This window comes from Mesoplodon mirus (assembly GCF_964341445.2).
Source record: "Mesoplodon mirus genome assembly, chromosome: 5".
Taxonomy (NCBI): Eukaryota; Metazoa; Chordata; class Mammalia; order Artiodactyla; family Ziphiidae; genus Mesoplodon; species Mesoplodon mirus.
The window spans coordinates 67412885-67429292 of record NC_138980.1 but is presented as its reverse complement, the minus strand read 5'-3'; the positions used below and the strand labels follow the sequence as shown (position 1 = coordinate 67429292).

Genomic DNA, 16408 nt, shown 5'->3' with positions numbered 1-16408 from the left:
AAGATGCAGGGTAGAGGGTGGGCACTAATGAGGCTGATCCCGGGGGCAGCCTGAGTTTAACTGGAGCTTGGTGAAGACCCCTGAGGAAGGGGTGTTTGGGCTGGGGAGCCGGAGCTGGGATGGATGACTCCCAGGTAGGATAGGGTACGGTTGGGATGTGGGATGGGTTTTAGAAAGTCCTAGTGGAGTATGAGGAGAAGAAGGAGGGGCCAGATGCAGGGAAGAGAACGGGGAACAGGAGAGACAGGGAAAGGAGGAAGCCTAGATGGCGGATGGAGTGTTTTTATACAGCAGTTGATTGATTGGGATTGAATTAGAGAGTGGTCTGCAGTTTTGGTTGCCTTGGGAAGCCTGCAAGGGTAAAGACTGGCCAGAATGGGGCTCACAGGTCCCAGGGTGCCTTAGAAGTAGCTTGCGAGAGGATAAAGCAAAGCGGGCATTACAGAAGCCAAGTGAACCGTGGCAAAATCAGGGACAAACTAGTCTCATGAACCCAGGATGAATAGAGGCCCACACTGTCTCAGCTTGCTGTTTCCCTTCCCAAGAAAGGGTGTGCCTATGCCCCAGGTGAGGGACCCCAGCCCCATCTCCCAGCCCCTCTGGTTTTGGCATACTCTGCCAGGGGCCCCTGAGAGCTGGTGACCTTTGAATTTGGCCTTGAGAGGGACTCAGAGCTGCCCAGCAGAGGAGGCTCAGACTTGGGGTGGGGGGAGTGAGGGAGGCCAAAGTTGGGCCTGGGGCTCAGCTGGTAGCGCCTCAAGTGAGGAGTGGGAATGGCTGAGGGAGGGCGGTCTGAGGAGCGGTGTGGATGGCCCAACCATGGAGGAGGGAGCGAGGAGTGGAGTGGATGCTGGCACTGAGGTGTTCGTCTGCCTTTGCTCTTCACAATCTGTCCCCTGCACCCTTCCAGAAGGGCCCTGGAGGATGATGAGGGCTGAAACTCCACACTCCAGAGGCCATTATGCGGGTCAGGGTGCCTCCCTGGGCCCAGATGCTGGGACTCTGGGGCCTCAGCCCCCTTGGGCAGGTTTGGGTGGTGTGTGTGTGTGTGGGTCCTACCCCGAGCGAGGATTCAGACTGACTCGGGCTCTTGGAGGCCCTCAGCATCCTTGCATTACCCTCCAGAACCTTCCTGAAGGCCTTTCCGCTGATGGGGGAGACACAGGAGCGTGAGCGGGTCCTTACGCACTTCTCCCGCCGGTACTGCCAGTGCAACCCTGACGACAGCACTTCGGAAGGTACGCCTCGCCCCACTCCCCTGCCCCCCAGCCGGGCCCTGGCTTCTTCCTACCTCTGGTCCACCTGCCACTTCTGTCCTGCTCAAGAAACATCAGTGAATGAACGATGGCAGGTGGCATGGGGACTGTCTGCTGGAAACGGAACCTCCCAACTGCCCCGCCCATTGTCATTCCCTGTGCCTGAAAGTCCTCCGTCCTGGAGTCAGTCCTTTGGGTCCTCATTCTCTGTGGTGCCCTGTCGCAATGCTGATTGTTGGTGTGGTGGGAGTCCTAGTGTGGAAGTCTGGGTTGGGGTCCTCTTAAGTGCAGGACTTGTCCTGTGGATGGACCTGAGTCCCAGGACCTGGGGGACTAGGCTGGTTATTAGAGGAGACATGGGCCATGGAAGGGATATAGCCCAGGACCCAGAGCCATTCCTGGGTCTGAGATTCAAGGTGAGTTTGGCCACAGCGGGCAGGAATCTGGGCTAGAACAGGCCCAGGGTGGTCTGGTCACCTCTGAGGGAGGAGTTGGTCCTGACCTGGGGTGAGCAAGTGATTCCGATGCTGTAATGGGGGGGGACACGGAGCATCACGCAGGCCCTGGGCCCTGATGTGTGGTTGGCAGGTGGCTGGCCTCTACTTGTCTCCAAGGCCTCCAGGCTGGCTCTGACAGGAGGCAGGTGGGAGCCTGGGGTTGGGAAAGAGCTGGGTGCTCACGCTGAGGGTGCCACCGTCTCTGATTTAGATGGGATCCACACGCTCACCTGTGCCCTGATGCTTCTCAACACGGACCTGCATGGACATGTGAGTTGGGGAGGCAGGGAGCGGGTGTGTCCTCTCACTGATTCATCCCGAGTTGTCCAAGGGCCGGTTCTTTCTCCAGCCCCCTTCCCGAGACCTCCTGCTCGCTGGCCGTGTTTCTTTGGCAGACCTGGGAGTTGGGCAGCTTGGCTTCTAGACTTGGCTCTGCCCTAGTTTTATCCACTTGAGATCTGCCTGGGTCCCTGCCTCCAAGCAGGGCAGTAAGAACAGCTGAGGCACATGGGAATTTAGGATGTGCTAAATAAGACGTGTGCCCCTAGCCGTGTCCATGCCAGACATTGCTAAACAATCACATGTTCTTCCTACCCCTTGTGCTGTAAGCCTGAGTGCAGTCCTGTTTAAGTGCCACACCCCAGGCAGCCCCTTCCGGTCAGCTGGTAGATTGCCCTCAAGAGGCATTCTCGTCATGCACCCCTCACCTCCCTGCCCCGACTAGGCAAACAGAGAAGTGATAGGTGGGTGCCCCGGGCTGTGAGCCTGTGTCTGGTCTGGGATCTGGGCATCTCAGTGCTGCTTGTGGCTCAATAATTCCTTCTTCTTTCCTCTGTCTGCTCCGGGGACCCCCCCCCTTTGGGCTCTCTTGCCCTCTCTCAGGTGGTAAGTGTAGCTGGTGGTCTGCATGCCCTGTGAGCCTAGACCCCATCTCCGTGTTCCCCTTCTGTGTCCCCCATCACCCCATCTGGCCCACTGATCACTACCCCGTCATTGCTCACCCCGGGGTGGTCAGAGCCCCTCTGTTGGGTTGGGGATATTTCAGTGACTCATGGGGACAACAGGCCAGCACATCTGGTTCCAAAGTTAACCAGGAAAGTCCAGGACATGTAGGGTGGAAGAAAGACCTGGGATAGGTCCAACTTCAGAGCCTACTCTTGCCTCCAGGTGGTACCTCTGTGACCCTGGGCAAGACACTAGCCCTCTCTGCGTCTCAGGTTCTACATCTGTGAGGTGGAAATAATGATTTCCCCCATAGCGTCCTGGGGAGACCTGAGAGAGGTATCACCAAGTGTTAGGGTCTGGCACTTAGTAAGGATTTATTATGAATAGTATTATGATATTATACATTATAGCAATATATTATAATATATCATAACAATATATTATAATAATATTATAATGTATTATTTAATACATTATAGCAATATATTACAATAATATTATAATATTATTGCACAGTGATAATAACTATATGTATTATTAATATTAAAATTTAAATAATGGAGAGTCCAAAGCCCCAGCCTGTAGATCCCTGGAAGATCAAGAAGGTGAAGTGCCCCGCCTGATGGCAGCCTGAGCAAGCATGGGCACACTGGGGTACCGTACCTGGCCTGGGGAGGGTGAGAGCCTCGCTGACCTTGGCACGAAGAGTAGTTGTGTGACAACTTTGGTTATGTCCGCCTGGGCTGTCAGCCTGGGTGTGGAACAGGAGAGAAGACGTGTGTATTCCATGGGAATATCATCAGAGCAAATGCCCGTTAATGGGCTGATGTTCCCCCAAGACTGCTTACTGTTTGTTTACAGAGAGCAGGTGTTGCTGGCTTACCTTAAAAGGAGCTTTAAGCACACCCCTCCTCTCCCCATCTCCACCCTTGGCGGGGCCAAGGGCCATCTCAGGACCCAGTCACTCCTGTACCAGCCCTGGATGCCTCTCCCTCTGGTTGAGAGCTGCTAACAAGGGCAGCAGTCAGTGAACCCCGGGTCGAGAATACTCTCGAGCTTGGTGGGACTTAGCTGCCCATGGCACCACCTTAATGCGCACAGCTGAAGAGAAACATCACCACCTTCATAGATCAAAAGCGGGTGGGGCAGGATTGTTCATACTTGGAGCCAACAGACATTGAGGATCCCGTCTCTCTCTTGAGGCAGTATTGCAAAACATCAAAAGCAAGCGTTCTGGGTTGGAGTCCTCTGTATTTCTCCACACAATAGCTTGTGACCTGGAGCGAGTTATTTACTTCCCTAAACCTCAGTTTCCCCATCAGAAAGTCCCTGTAAGACTTAAGGAGACAGCACTTGTAAAGTGCTTAGCCCAGGGCCGGGTTGTTGCAGTTACTGTGAGCTTTCCAAAGGACCCCAGCGGAAGTGGCATCACCTGCTTTGTTCTTTTCCCCCTCCCTTCCTGCTCTCATTCTTCTGTTCTTTGACAGAGACTGAGCGTCTGGTGGAAGGTGGGGATCTCAGGAATGTGGGGCCCGCTAGGGCCCCCAGAAATAGCTCTGGTCAAAGCAGGAGGCAGTACAGGGGCTGGCAGACGGAGTAGGTGCACCCTCTTCAGATGGGCACAGCCTGGTGGAGGAATCTGGAGGACTTTCTGTAGGAGGGGCATTTGGACTCTAGGGGCTCAGCACCTTCTGTGTTCCATAAAAAGAAAGAAAGAGAACCCCTGCCTCAGGGTGCCTACCTTCTAGTTAGAGGAGATAGAAGATAAAGAAGTAAACAAGTGATTAAAGCAGTGATAGGTCTGTGAAGGGAATAAACAGGAGGGTGTGATGGGGCTGGACTGGGGGTCAGGGAAGGTGTCTCAGAGGAGGCACGGTTGGGGTAGAGATGTGGAGGATGAGCAGGAGCCAGCCATGGAAAGACCAGGGACAAAGCCTTCCAGGCAGAAGGACCAGTGGGGCTGGTTTCCACCTTTTGGCTATTGTGAACAGTGCTATGAACATACATGTACAGGTTTTTAAAATTTTTTTAATTTATTTTAATTTTTTAATTGAATGAAAAATTCTTTAAGTTCTATAGTACTTTACAATTTTCAAAAGTTTCACACACATGATTTCATATAATCTCATAATAACCCTTTTTCTTCCTACCCTATATTGCCCCTCGCCCTTCCTGGTAACCACTGGTTTGTTCTCTGTATCTGTGAGTCTGCTTCTTTTTTGTTTTATTCACTGATTTGTTGTATTGTTTAGATTCCACGTATAAGTGATATTATATAACATTTGTCTTTCTCTGTCTGACTGATTTTACTTAGCATAAGTTTTTGTTTGAGCACCTGTTTTCAATTCTTTTGAGTGTATACCTAAGTAGTGGATTGCTGGGTCTGATGGTAATTCTATGTTTAACTTTTGGTGGACAGTAAAACTGTCCATAGTGGCTGTTGTTGGAGTCCAGGTGGGAGATGATGGTGGCCGGGGCAGACAGGGCAGTGAACATGGAGAGAAGGGACAGATGATGGAGGCCAGTTGAGGGTGAGCCTGACAGGACGTGCTGATGGGGCTGATCAGGGAAAGAGAGGAGTAAGGATGGCTTCAGCAACTGGCTGGATGGGGGTGCTGTTTCCTGAGATGTAGAAGGAACTTCCGTAGGTGGGTGGAGGGCGTGGTGAGTGGGAGAGCTGGGGCTCAAGTCCCATTTGTGACATATTGTGCCTGAGATGCCTACCGGACATGAACGTGGGGATGCCAAGGAGCTGGTGGGATAAACGAATCTGGGATGCAAGAGAGAGATGGGGTGAGGAGGTCATTGTCATCCTGGTGGAGTGAAAGCCATGGGATTGGCTGAGTGCCTCAGGGAGAGAGGCAGGCTGGTGACCTCGTCCCAGGGCATGGCATTATGTAAAGGTCAAGCAGAGCAGCAGGAGAGGCTTTGAAGCAGCTGTGGAGATGGGAGGAAAACCAGGAATGTGCAGTGTCTCAGAGGTCAAGAGAAGAAAGCGTTTCAAGGAGAAAGGAGTGGCCAACTGCATAAAAGGCTGCCATGAGGTCAAGAAAGATGTCAACAGAAAAATGATCATTGAGGTTGGAATGCCCATCGGTGGATCATTATCACTGCATGGTCAAGGTCATTGGAGACCTTCACAACAGCACTTTAGGTGGAGTGGAGAGGACAAATGCCAGGCTGGAGTGGGTGGAGATGAGGATAGGAGGGGAGGAATTGGAGGATGTGGAGAATTCTTTTGCGATATTTGGCTTTGAGTGGGCTCCTGAAATGAGCCACTGGCTGGAGGGGTCTAGGAGGAACTCTTTCAAATCTGACTAGGGCATGTGTGTATGTCAGTAGTATCCACTAAGCAGGCAAGGAGAAACTGATGATGCAAGAGAGAGAAGGGAAAATCGAAGCTTTCCTTGAGATGAGCAACAGAGCATAGGTGGAGAGTGGCCTTAGCTGGGAGTAGGGAAAGCTCATTCCCCATGACAGAGTGAGCTGGAAGGGGAGGATGTCAGAAGAGGGTGATTTTAACCTCCAGACAAGAGAAGATGGGAGCTTGGGTGAGAATTGGAGATGGAGACAAGGAGAGGTATTAAAAATGTATTTTGGATGTGCAGTCACTAGCACTGGTTAATGGAGTGAACGCTGGGGTGAGGGAGGGAGAAGCGTCTAGGCTGAGGCCAGTAGAGGGGGGAGGAGATGGATGGGAGAAGCTGTGCCATGAGCTTTCAAGCTGAAACAAAGATAAGTTTTTTTTCAAGAAAAGCTTAATTTCTCTCAAACTTGGGTTGCCTGAAGGTTAGCAGTGGGAGTGCTGGGGAGGTGGGTTGGTGCTGGATGGTGGAGGACTGGACAGATGCAGGGGTTGGGATACTATTCTGAAGACTGGGGGCGGGGGGTCCTGCCCATTCTCAGATGGCATCTGAGAGCCATCTGAGCGTCATACAAGAACTTTAAAGGAACACTGAGTACAACTCAGGTTTAGTCTAGATTTGCAAACAGTGATGAGGGTTTCCCTGCCCGTGGGACTTTCAATTGGCCCCTCTCCTTGCCCTGAAGGATGACATCTACTTTCTTTCTTCTTGGCCTGTCTGATTCTGCTCTTGTGGGGAGGCTTAAAGACAGGCTGGGATTGTTCTGACCCCAGGCCTGCGCAGGCAGGTCACGCCAGACCTGTGGAAAAGGCCTTGGAATGGGGCTGTGGCCAGGCCAACCATAACTCTTTTCTGATTGGAGACAGAAGCTGTGGGAACAGTTTTGAGGGTCAAGGCAGCAGGGAGGCCCTTTTGATCCAAATGGCGGTGGGAGGAAGGGAGGAACTGGGAACTTGGAGGCCCCAAATCATCCATGTCAGTCCGCCTTTGGAGTTTCTGGACACACATCTTTTCCTTCTCTCTTTCCCTTTTTCTCTCCCTCCCTCCCTCCCTCCTTTCTTTCTTTCTTTCTTTCTTTTCTTTTCGTTCTTTTCTTTCTTTCCCTTCCTTCCTTCCTTTCTCTTTCTGTCTCCCTTTCTTCCTTTCCTTTCCTTCCCTTCCCTTCCTTTCCCTTCCCTTCTCTCTTTCTTTTTCTTTTCTGGTACATGTCTTTTTGCCTGGTTATTGTTGTTGTTTTATTTTAAATCAGGTAATTTACCCAATATGATTTCACTTTTTTGCAGTTGATTATCTTACTTTCCCATCCAGAGAGAGATTGATTTTAGTAGATGAAAGTGTATCCTGCATTTGTTGGTTGTAATGTTCTATGTGTTAATAAGGTCAAGTCTTTTAACTGTGTTGTAAAAATCTTGTATATCCTTAATGAGTTTTTTATTATGGTAAAATATACAAGACATAAATTTACCATTTTACCCAGCTTAAGGTGTAAAATTCAGTGGAATTAAGTACATTCACATGGTGTGCAACCATCACCACTCTCTTGTTCCAGAACTTTTTCATCACCCCAAAAGGAAACCCCATACCCATTCTCAGTGACTCCCCATTCTCTCCTTCCTCCAGCCCCTGGCAACCACTAATTTGTTTTCTGTCTCTATGGATTTGCCTATTCTGGATATTTAATGTGAATGGAATCATATAGTATGTAGCCTTTTTATCTGGCTTCCTTCACTTAGTGTAATGTTTCCAAGGTTCATCCGTGTCATAGCATGTGTCATAATTTCATTTGTTTTTATGGCCGAATAACATTCCATTGAATGGATATGCCACATTTTGTGTATCCATTTGTCTTTTAGTGAATGTTTGGATTGTTTCCACCCTTTCGATATTGTGAATAGTGTTACTCTGAACATTTGTGTACAAGTTTTTGTTTGAACACCTGTTTTCAATTCCTAGGAGTAGACCAGCTGCATCTTATGGTAATCCTATGTTTAACTTTTTGAGAAACTGTGAAACTATTTTCCATAGTGGCTGAACCATTTAAAATACCCACTAGTAATGTATAATGGTTTCAACTTATTCACCTCCTTGCCAACACTTCTTTTCTTTCTTTCTTTTTTTCTTTTATAATGATAGCTATTTTAGTGGGTATGAAGTGGTATCTCATTTTGGTTTGAATCTGCATCTCCCTAGTGACTAATGATATTGAGCATATTTTCATGTGCTTGTGGCCATTTGTATATCTTCTCTGGTGAAATGTCTATTCAGTTATTGATACTTTGCCCATTTTGGGGGGTTTTATAATTTTTATTTAAAGTTGTAAAAAAAATTTAAAATTGTGGTAAATATGCATTACATAAAATTTACCATCCTCACCATTTTTATATGTATAAGTCAGTAGTATTAAGTCTATTCACATTGTTGTGCAACCAGTCTTCAGAACTTTTTCATCTTCTCAAACTGAAACTCTATATCCATTGAACAACTCCCCATTCCCTGGCCCCCAGCCCTTGGCAACCACCATTCTGCTTTTTGCCTTTGTGAATTTTACTACTCTACATACCTCATGTAATTGGAATCACACAGAATTTGTTTCTGTGGCTGGCTTATGTCACTTAGCATAATATCCTCAAGGTTTATCGATGTTGTAGCATGTATCAGAATTTCCTTCCTTTTTAAGGCTGAATACTGTTACACTGTATGTATATACCACATGTTGTGTATCCTTTCATCTGCTCATGGACATTTGGGTTGCTTGCATCTTTTGGCTACTGTGAATAGTGCTGCTGTGAACATGGGTGTGCAAATATTTCTTTGAGACTCTGCTTTTAATTCTTTTGGGTATATACCCAGAAGTAGTATTGCTGGATCCTATGGTGATGTTATTTTTCACTTTTGAGGAACAACCATGCTGTTTTCCATAATGATTGCACCATTTTACATTCACACCAGTAGTGCACGAAGTTTCCAGTTTCTCTACCTCCTTACCAACATTTGTTATTTTCTGCTTTTTGATAATAGCCAAGTTATATCTTATTATAGTTTTAATCTGCATTTACCTAATGATTAGTAATCTTGAGCATCTTTTCATATGCTCATTGATCATTTGTATATCTTCTTTGGAGAAATGTCTATTTAAATCTTTTGCTTTTCTTTAATTGGGTTGCTTGTGTTTTTGTTGTTGAGTTGTAAGAGTTCTTTATTTATTCTAAATACTATACTCTTATCAGATCATGGTTAGAAAAATTTTCCCTTTTTATAGATTGTCTTTTCATTCTCTCAATAGTGTCTTTTGGGGCACAAAAGTTTTAAATTTTGATGCAATCAGTTTATCTATTTTTTCTTTTGTTGCTTGTGCTTTTGATGTCATATCTAAGAAACCATTGCTAAATACAAGGTCATGAAGATTTAGCCCTATGTTTTCTTCTAAGAGTTTTATAGTATTGGCTCTTATGTTTACATCTTTGATCCATTTTGAGTTACTTTTTGTATATGGTGTGAGGTAAGGGTCCAACTTCATTCTTTTGCTGTGGATATTCAAATTTCCCAGCACATTTGTCCCAGCACCATTTGTTGAAGAGACTATTCTTTCCCCATTGGATGGTCTTGGTACACTTGTCAAAAATCAATTGATCATAGCATTACAATTTATAAATGTATCAAAGTAACACAGTGTAGGGACTTCCCTGGTGGTCCAGTGATTAAGACTCCGTGCTCCCAATGCAGGGGGCATGGGTTTGATCCTTGGTTGGGGAACTAAGATCCCACATGCTGCATGGTGTGGCCCCCCCGCAAAAAACACCACCAACAGAAAAACAAAGTAACACAGTGTACACCTTAAACTTACACAATGTTACATGTCAAATTTACTCAATTAAAAAAATCAATTGACCATAGATGTATGGGTTTATTTCTGGAGTCTTAATTCTATGCCACTGATGTATATATCTATTCTTATGCCAGTGTCCCACTGTTTTGATTAGTCTAACTCTGTAGTAAGTTTTGAAATCAGAAAGTGTTCTTTTCCAAGATTGTTTTGGCTATTGGGATCCCTTACAATTCCATATGGATTTGAGGATAAGCTTTTACATTTCTGCAAAAAAGGCCATTGGGATTTTGATAGAAATTGTATTGAATCTGTAGATGAGTTTTTGAAGTATTACCATCTTAACTATATTAAGTCTTCCAGTTCATGAACACAGGATGCCTTTATATTTATTTATGTCATTAATTTCTTTCAGCAACCTTTTTTAGTTCTCAATGTACAAGTCTTTCACCTCCGTGGTTAAATTTGTTTCTAAGTACTTTATTCCTTTTGATGCTATTGTAAATGGAATTGTTTTCTTAATTTCATTTTATGATTGTTCATTACTAACATATAGAAATGTAATTGATTTTGTGTGTTGATCTTATATCTTGCAACTTTCCTGAATTTGTGTGTTAGCTCTAATAGTTTTTTGGTGGGTTCTTTAGGATTTTCTGTATGTAAGATCATTTCATCTGTGAATAGAGATAATTTCACTTCTTTCTTTCTAATTTGGGGGACTTTTATTTTTCTTGTCTAATTGCTCTGGCTAGAACTTCTAGTACAATGTTGAATAGAAATGGGAGAAATGGGTATTCTTGCCTTTTCCTGATCTTAGGGGGAAAGCTTTCAGTCTTTCACCAGAGTGTGTGATGTTAGCTGTGGGTTTTTCATAAATGCCTTTTATCACGTTGAGGAAGTTCTCTTCTATTCCTAGTTTGTTGAGTGTTTTTTCCATGAAAGAAGTGTTGAATCTTGCCAAATGCTTTTTCTGCACCAATTGAAATGATCATGTGTTTTACCCCCCTTCTTTCTATTAATGTGCTGTAGTATGTTAATAGATTTGAAAAAAAAATTATTTATTTTTGGCTGCATTGGGTCTTTGTTGCTACACGTGGGCTTTCTTTCGTTGCGGTGAGCGGGCTTATTGCGGTGGCTTCTCTTGTTGGGGAGCATGGACTCTAGGCAGGCGAGCCTCAGTACTTGTGGCTCATGGGCTCTAGAGCACAGGCTCAGTAATTGTGACGCACGGGCTTAGTCGCTTCATGGCATGTGGGATCCTCCCGGACCAGGGCCTGAACCTATGTCCCCTGCGTTGGCAGGTGGACTCCCAACCACTGCGCCACCAGGGAAGCCCCTGTTAATAGATTTTTATATGTTGAACTATCCTTGCATTCCTGGGATGCATTCCACTTGGTCATGATATATAATCCTTTTTAAAAAAATAATTTTATTTATTTATTTACTTTTGGCTGCGTTGGGTCTTCGTTGCTGCGCACAGGCTTTCTCTAGTTGTGGCGAGTGGGGGCTGCTTTTCGTTGCGGTGTGCAGGCTTCTCATTGTCTTGGCTTCTCTTGTTGCGGAGCATGTCCTCTAGGCGCACAGGCTTCAATAGTTGTGGCACGTGGGCTCAGTAGTTGTGCCTTGTGGGCTTTAGAGTGCAGGCTCAGTAGTTGTGGTGCACAGGCTTAGTTGCTCCACGGTATGTGGGATCTTCCTGGAACAGGGCTCAAACCTGTGTCCCCTGCATTGGCAGGTGGATTCTTAACCACTGGGCCACTAGGGAAGTCCATAATCCTTTTATTATGCTGCTGTTTGCTAGTATTTTGTTGAGGGTTTTTACATTTATAGGGAATACTGTTCTATAGTTTTATTTTCTTGTGATTTCTTTGTCTGGTTTTGGTATCAAGGTAATGCTGGCCTTATAGAATGAGTTAGGATGTGTTCCCTCTTTTTCAATTTTTGGGTAGAGCTTAAGAAGTATTGGTGTTAATTTTTCTTTAAATGTTTGGTAAACTTCACTGGTGAAGCCATCTGGTCTTAGAATTTTCTTTTGTGCGGTTCTTGATTACTGATTGAATGTCTACTTCTTTTTAGGTCTATTCAGATTTCCTATTTTTGCTTGAGCCAGTTTTGGTAGTTTGTATGCTTCTAGGAATTTGTTTATTTTATCTAGGTTTCCTAATTCGTTGGCATTAATTAATTGATTGTTACTTACAAATTAATTGCTTAGTATTTTTGTTCTTGTTACTGAGAAAGCAGTGTTAAAATCTCCAACCAAGATTGTGAATGTCTTTCTCTTTTTAGTTCTGTCCATTTTTGTCTTTTATTTTTTGAGACTGTGTTATTAGGTGCATACAAATTTAGGATGCTTATATCTTCTGGTAGACTGACCCTTTTATCATTATGAGATGTCTCTATTTCTAGTAATGCTTCGTACCTTTAAGTCTACTTTGTCAGTTATTAGTGTAGTTATACTGGAGTCCTTTTGCTAGTGTTTGCATGTATATCTTTTTTCTATCCTTTTTCCAAGATTTCTGTCCCTTTATATTTAAGAGGTGTCTATTAATCTTTGCCTTTTAATTGTACCATTTAATGAATTACTAATATATTTGAGTTCAAACATACCAGGTTACTCTTTGTTTTCTCTTTGACTCATCTGGTCTATATTGCTTTTTTTTTCTCCTTTCTTGCCTACTTTTGGATTATTTAAGTATTTTTTAGAATTCCATTTTCCCCTGTTAGCTTGTTAGTTGTGAATTCTTTTAGAATTCTTTTTGTCGTTTGCAATATGCATCCCTGACTTATTAAAGTACTTTTTACCACATCCTGGGAAATGAAATAACCTTAAAATGCCTCAACTTCATTTATTTGTCTTCTCAACTTATATACTACTGTTATCATCCTTTTAAATATTATATCTCTTTCTATATTTTATTCCCCAGAAAACTTTATTATTGTTATTTTGCAATATTCATTTAGACTTAGCCACCCTTTTTGTTGCTCTTCATTCCTTTCTGCTTCTCCATGCTTCCATCTGAGATAACTTTCCTTCCGTCTGAAAAATTTCCTTCCTTTCTTAATTTCAGGTGTTTTGCTGAAGTATGACCAGAGTGTTTCCCAGGGCCCCTTGTCCTTGGTGGGCCCTGAATTCCAATTTTTGTTCTCTAGTCCTATTGACCACTGAGTTGCTCACCCTTTTGTACACTGCTTGAGAATTGACAAATGCTTCAAAGAGGAAAGCTGCTCCTAGTCAGCCTCACCACCTCCACGTTTCCCTTATTTGCAGGATCCTTAGCCTTGAAGTCCTCATTGCTCTTATATTTCTCCAGTGTCTTCACGTAGATGTTTTATTAATATTTTGACCAGCAATTGTTTCTGATGGGAAGGTTCATCTGCAATAAGATAGTCTGTCATTACTAGGATTGGAAATCTTGCCTGATTATTGATTGATTGATTGATTGATTGATTGCGGTACGCGGGCCTCTCACTGCTGTGGCCTCTCCCGTTGCGGAGCACAGGCTCCGGACGCGCAGGCTTAACGGCCATGGCTCACGTGCCCAGCCGCTCCGCGGCATGTGGGATCTTCCCAGACCAGGGCACGAACCCGTGTCCCCTGCATCGGCAGGTGGACTCTCAACCACTGCACCACCAGGGAAGCCCAGCCTGGTTATTTTTTGATTTTGCACCCCTGACTGATAGCTGGGGAATGTTCAGTGTGTGTGGAACTCAGGCAATATTACCAACATTACCCTCATATTCCTCAATTACGAATGTACACATAAATGACTATATACATGTACACATAATACATATATGTACATGTAAAATATACACATAGACTTATGAAACATACTATATTAAGGCACACATAGGTCATTTCTCCTTAACCCTTTGGGAAAGGTATAGAAAATTCTTGCTTGCCAGCTACTTATAAAGCTTTCTATCATTGTTTTCTGAATTATTTTCTGTGGTGTGTGCATGTCCCACATGATGTTAATAGAATCTTTGCTAAAATGGTGCTAAGGTCAATAAATTTGAGACACTGTATGTGGAATCCTCTCCTTGGAGACTCTTAACACACAGAAGCACATTAAAAACTCTGAAAGATATAACTTATTGGATTATGAAATCCTTTTCTGGGGGGAATTCCTATTCCCATCGGTAGGTGAATCTTGGGAAACACTGCCTTATAGCAAACCTAGATCCACAAAATCCTACACCAGTAAATATCTAGTGTTCAAGGGTCTTTGTCTTCTCAAAGGTGAAGTGCCACCAGTGTTTCCTCAAACGTGGACCCTGCAAGTCTGAAAGTATGCACATCAGATGTTGGGTTTGGAGGGCTGGAGCCCCTCTTCTAATCATTGGTTAAAAAATGAAGGCAGAACTTTGGGGTACAGTCATTCCCAGATCTTTGTCTGTTTGTGCCTCCTGGTGTGAAACCCATCTGCTTGGGCTCCCTAGGTCCCAGTGCAGCTCAGCAGGGGGTACCCATGTGTGTTGGTGGAAATTGATTTTTGATTCTCTTAAGACCAAACTCTCCCTCACTTCACCTACCTCTTGGAGGTCTTGCCGCCCCTCTGTAGAGGTGAGAGGGTGAGACAGTTGTGACGGAATACACAGAGCTTCTGCTCAGGAGCCAAGAGGCCTGGGTTCAAGTCCTGGTGCTGTGTGACCTTGGGAGAGTTAACCATGGAGTAGCGGGTGAGAGCATGGGCTTTGGTGTCAGACACACTCAGCCCTTCTACTTCCTTGCTGTGTGATCATGGGCACGTCACTTCACCTTCCTGCACCTCAGTTTCCTTACCTGTCAAGTGGGGATAATAATAACACCCACCTCACCTTCTCTTTGTTGTGAGAAGGAAATAAGATAATGCATGTTGAGTACAATACCTGGAACATGCTAGGCACCCGGCAAATGTCAGCTATTACAATACATCATCTAACCTGACTCCTTCATCTGGGTTTGAGGAGGACCCCGACCTCTCATGATGCTTGAGGATCAAATAGAATCTTGAATGTGAAAAAGAGTTTTGTAAACTCTCGGGAGACGAAGGGAAACCCAGGCGGAGTCTTGTTTCCATTACCGCCCTTGATGCCGCCTCATCCCTTCTGGCCGGGCAGGGCAGGGTGTGGGGACCACACCAACCTCCATCCCTACTCTCAGGCAGAACCATTTCTCCATTACAGAACATTGGCAAGAAGATGTCCTGCCAGCAATTCATTGCCAACTTGGACCAGCTGAATGACGGACAAGACTTTGCCAAAGACCTGCTGAAGGTATAAATTGCTAAGGGTCCCTGTGGCCCCAGCTGTGTCCAGGGTGGGTGGAGAGGAGAGAGGTTTCTGCCCACTAAATCCTGATGGTCAAGATTCCTAATTCTGGGGTCAGGGTCGTGATGACTTTGGGACAGAGGGAGAGACCATCCAGCTCAACATGTGACTGTTATGTGTCCCCTGAGTTAGGCAGAGGGGTAGGCTCTGTGAGATTCGTTTTTAGTGCTCCACTATCATTATTGCTGTCATGGTAATCCTCAAACTTGCCACCCATTGTCACAGCTGCCGCCACCATCACCACGACCTTTATCACCACTACCACCTTCACCACTACCATCATGATCATTACCACAGGGAAAAGCCCACTCATTCTTTCAACATCACCAGGAATCTAATTTTCTTTTGAGGCTGAAGCCCAAGGTGGAACCCTGGCCTTTCAATCCCTGTCAGTTCTCCACCTTGGAGGAAGAGGAGCAGGTTTCTGGGGGGTAGATGATGAGTTCAGTTTTAGATAGTGAGTTAGAGGGACCTGATGATATCAGGTGGGCAGTTGAATAGTGAGTCTGGAGGTCAAAAAATAAACATTGCCTCCATCGCTGTTCTTACCATAATTATGTTCTTCACTGTCAGGAAGCACTTAAAAGTGTTTTTGTAAGTGAGATCAAATAATCCCAGTCCCTTCACCCACCTACTCCCCGTCTACTCATCCACCCATCTACCCATCCTCCCATATACCCATCCTTCCATCCACCCACCCACCCTGCAACTCAATCATTCACCTGCCCATACACCCACCCATTCACCCATCACCCACACATACACTCCTACACAGTCCCCTATATACACTCCACATCCACTCACCCATTTCCCTGCCCATTCACCTACCTACCAACCCATCCACCCACTCATCCTCAAGTCTATCCAATCACCTAAAAACGAATCTACCCACCCATCCCCCATTTATTCACCCATCCAATAAATAAGTGTGAATCAAACACCTACTTTGCCCCACTGGCTGAAAAGATGCTCTCTCACCACATCCACATTGCTAGATGGAGATTTCTTTGACTGTTCATTGAACTCCTCTCTCTTTTTTTTCCCCTCTCCCAGACGCTTTACAACTCCATCAAGAATGAAAAGCTGGAATGGGCCATGTGAGTAGTGCCCATGGGCACAGGTATGGGGAGACTGAATTACGGGGAGGGGGAGGGGGAGTGGCTGGGGGTACTGGGAAGTCACGCCGGTTACTCTCCATGGTGCTGATTT

The 16408-nt window shown here is 45.3% G+C and overlaps 1 protein-coding gene across 2 annotated transcripts in view; it reads left to right on the top strand.

Moving 5' to 3' along the window:
- The window catches only part of PSD2 (pleckstrin and Sec7 domain containing 2), a 54904-nt gene that overhangs the window by 30022 nt on the left and 8474 nt on the right, over positions 1 to 16408 (top strand). For both annotated transcript variants that reach the window (XM_082621728.1, XM_082621727.1), the window contains 4 exons: positions 1126 to 1238; positions 1965 to 2023; positions 15056 to 15145; positions 16253 to 16296. In XM_082621728.1, the coding sequence (XP_082477854.1) occupies positions 1126 to 1238; positions 1965 to 2023; positions 15056 to 15145; positions 16253 to 16296 (306 nt within the window). The remainder of the gene's footprint in view (positions 1 to 1125; positions 1239 to 1964; positions 2024 to 15055; positions 15146 to 16252; positions 16297 to 16408) is intronic.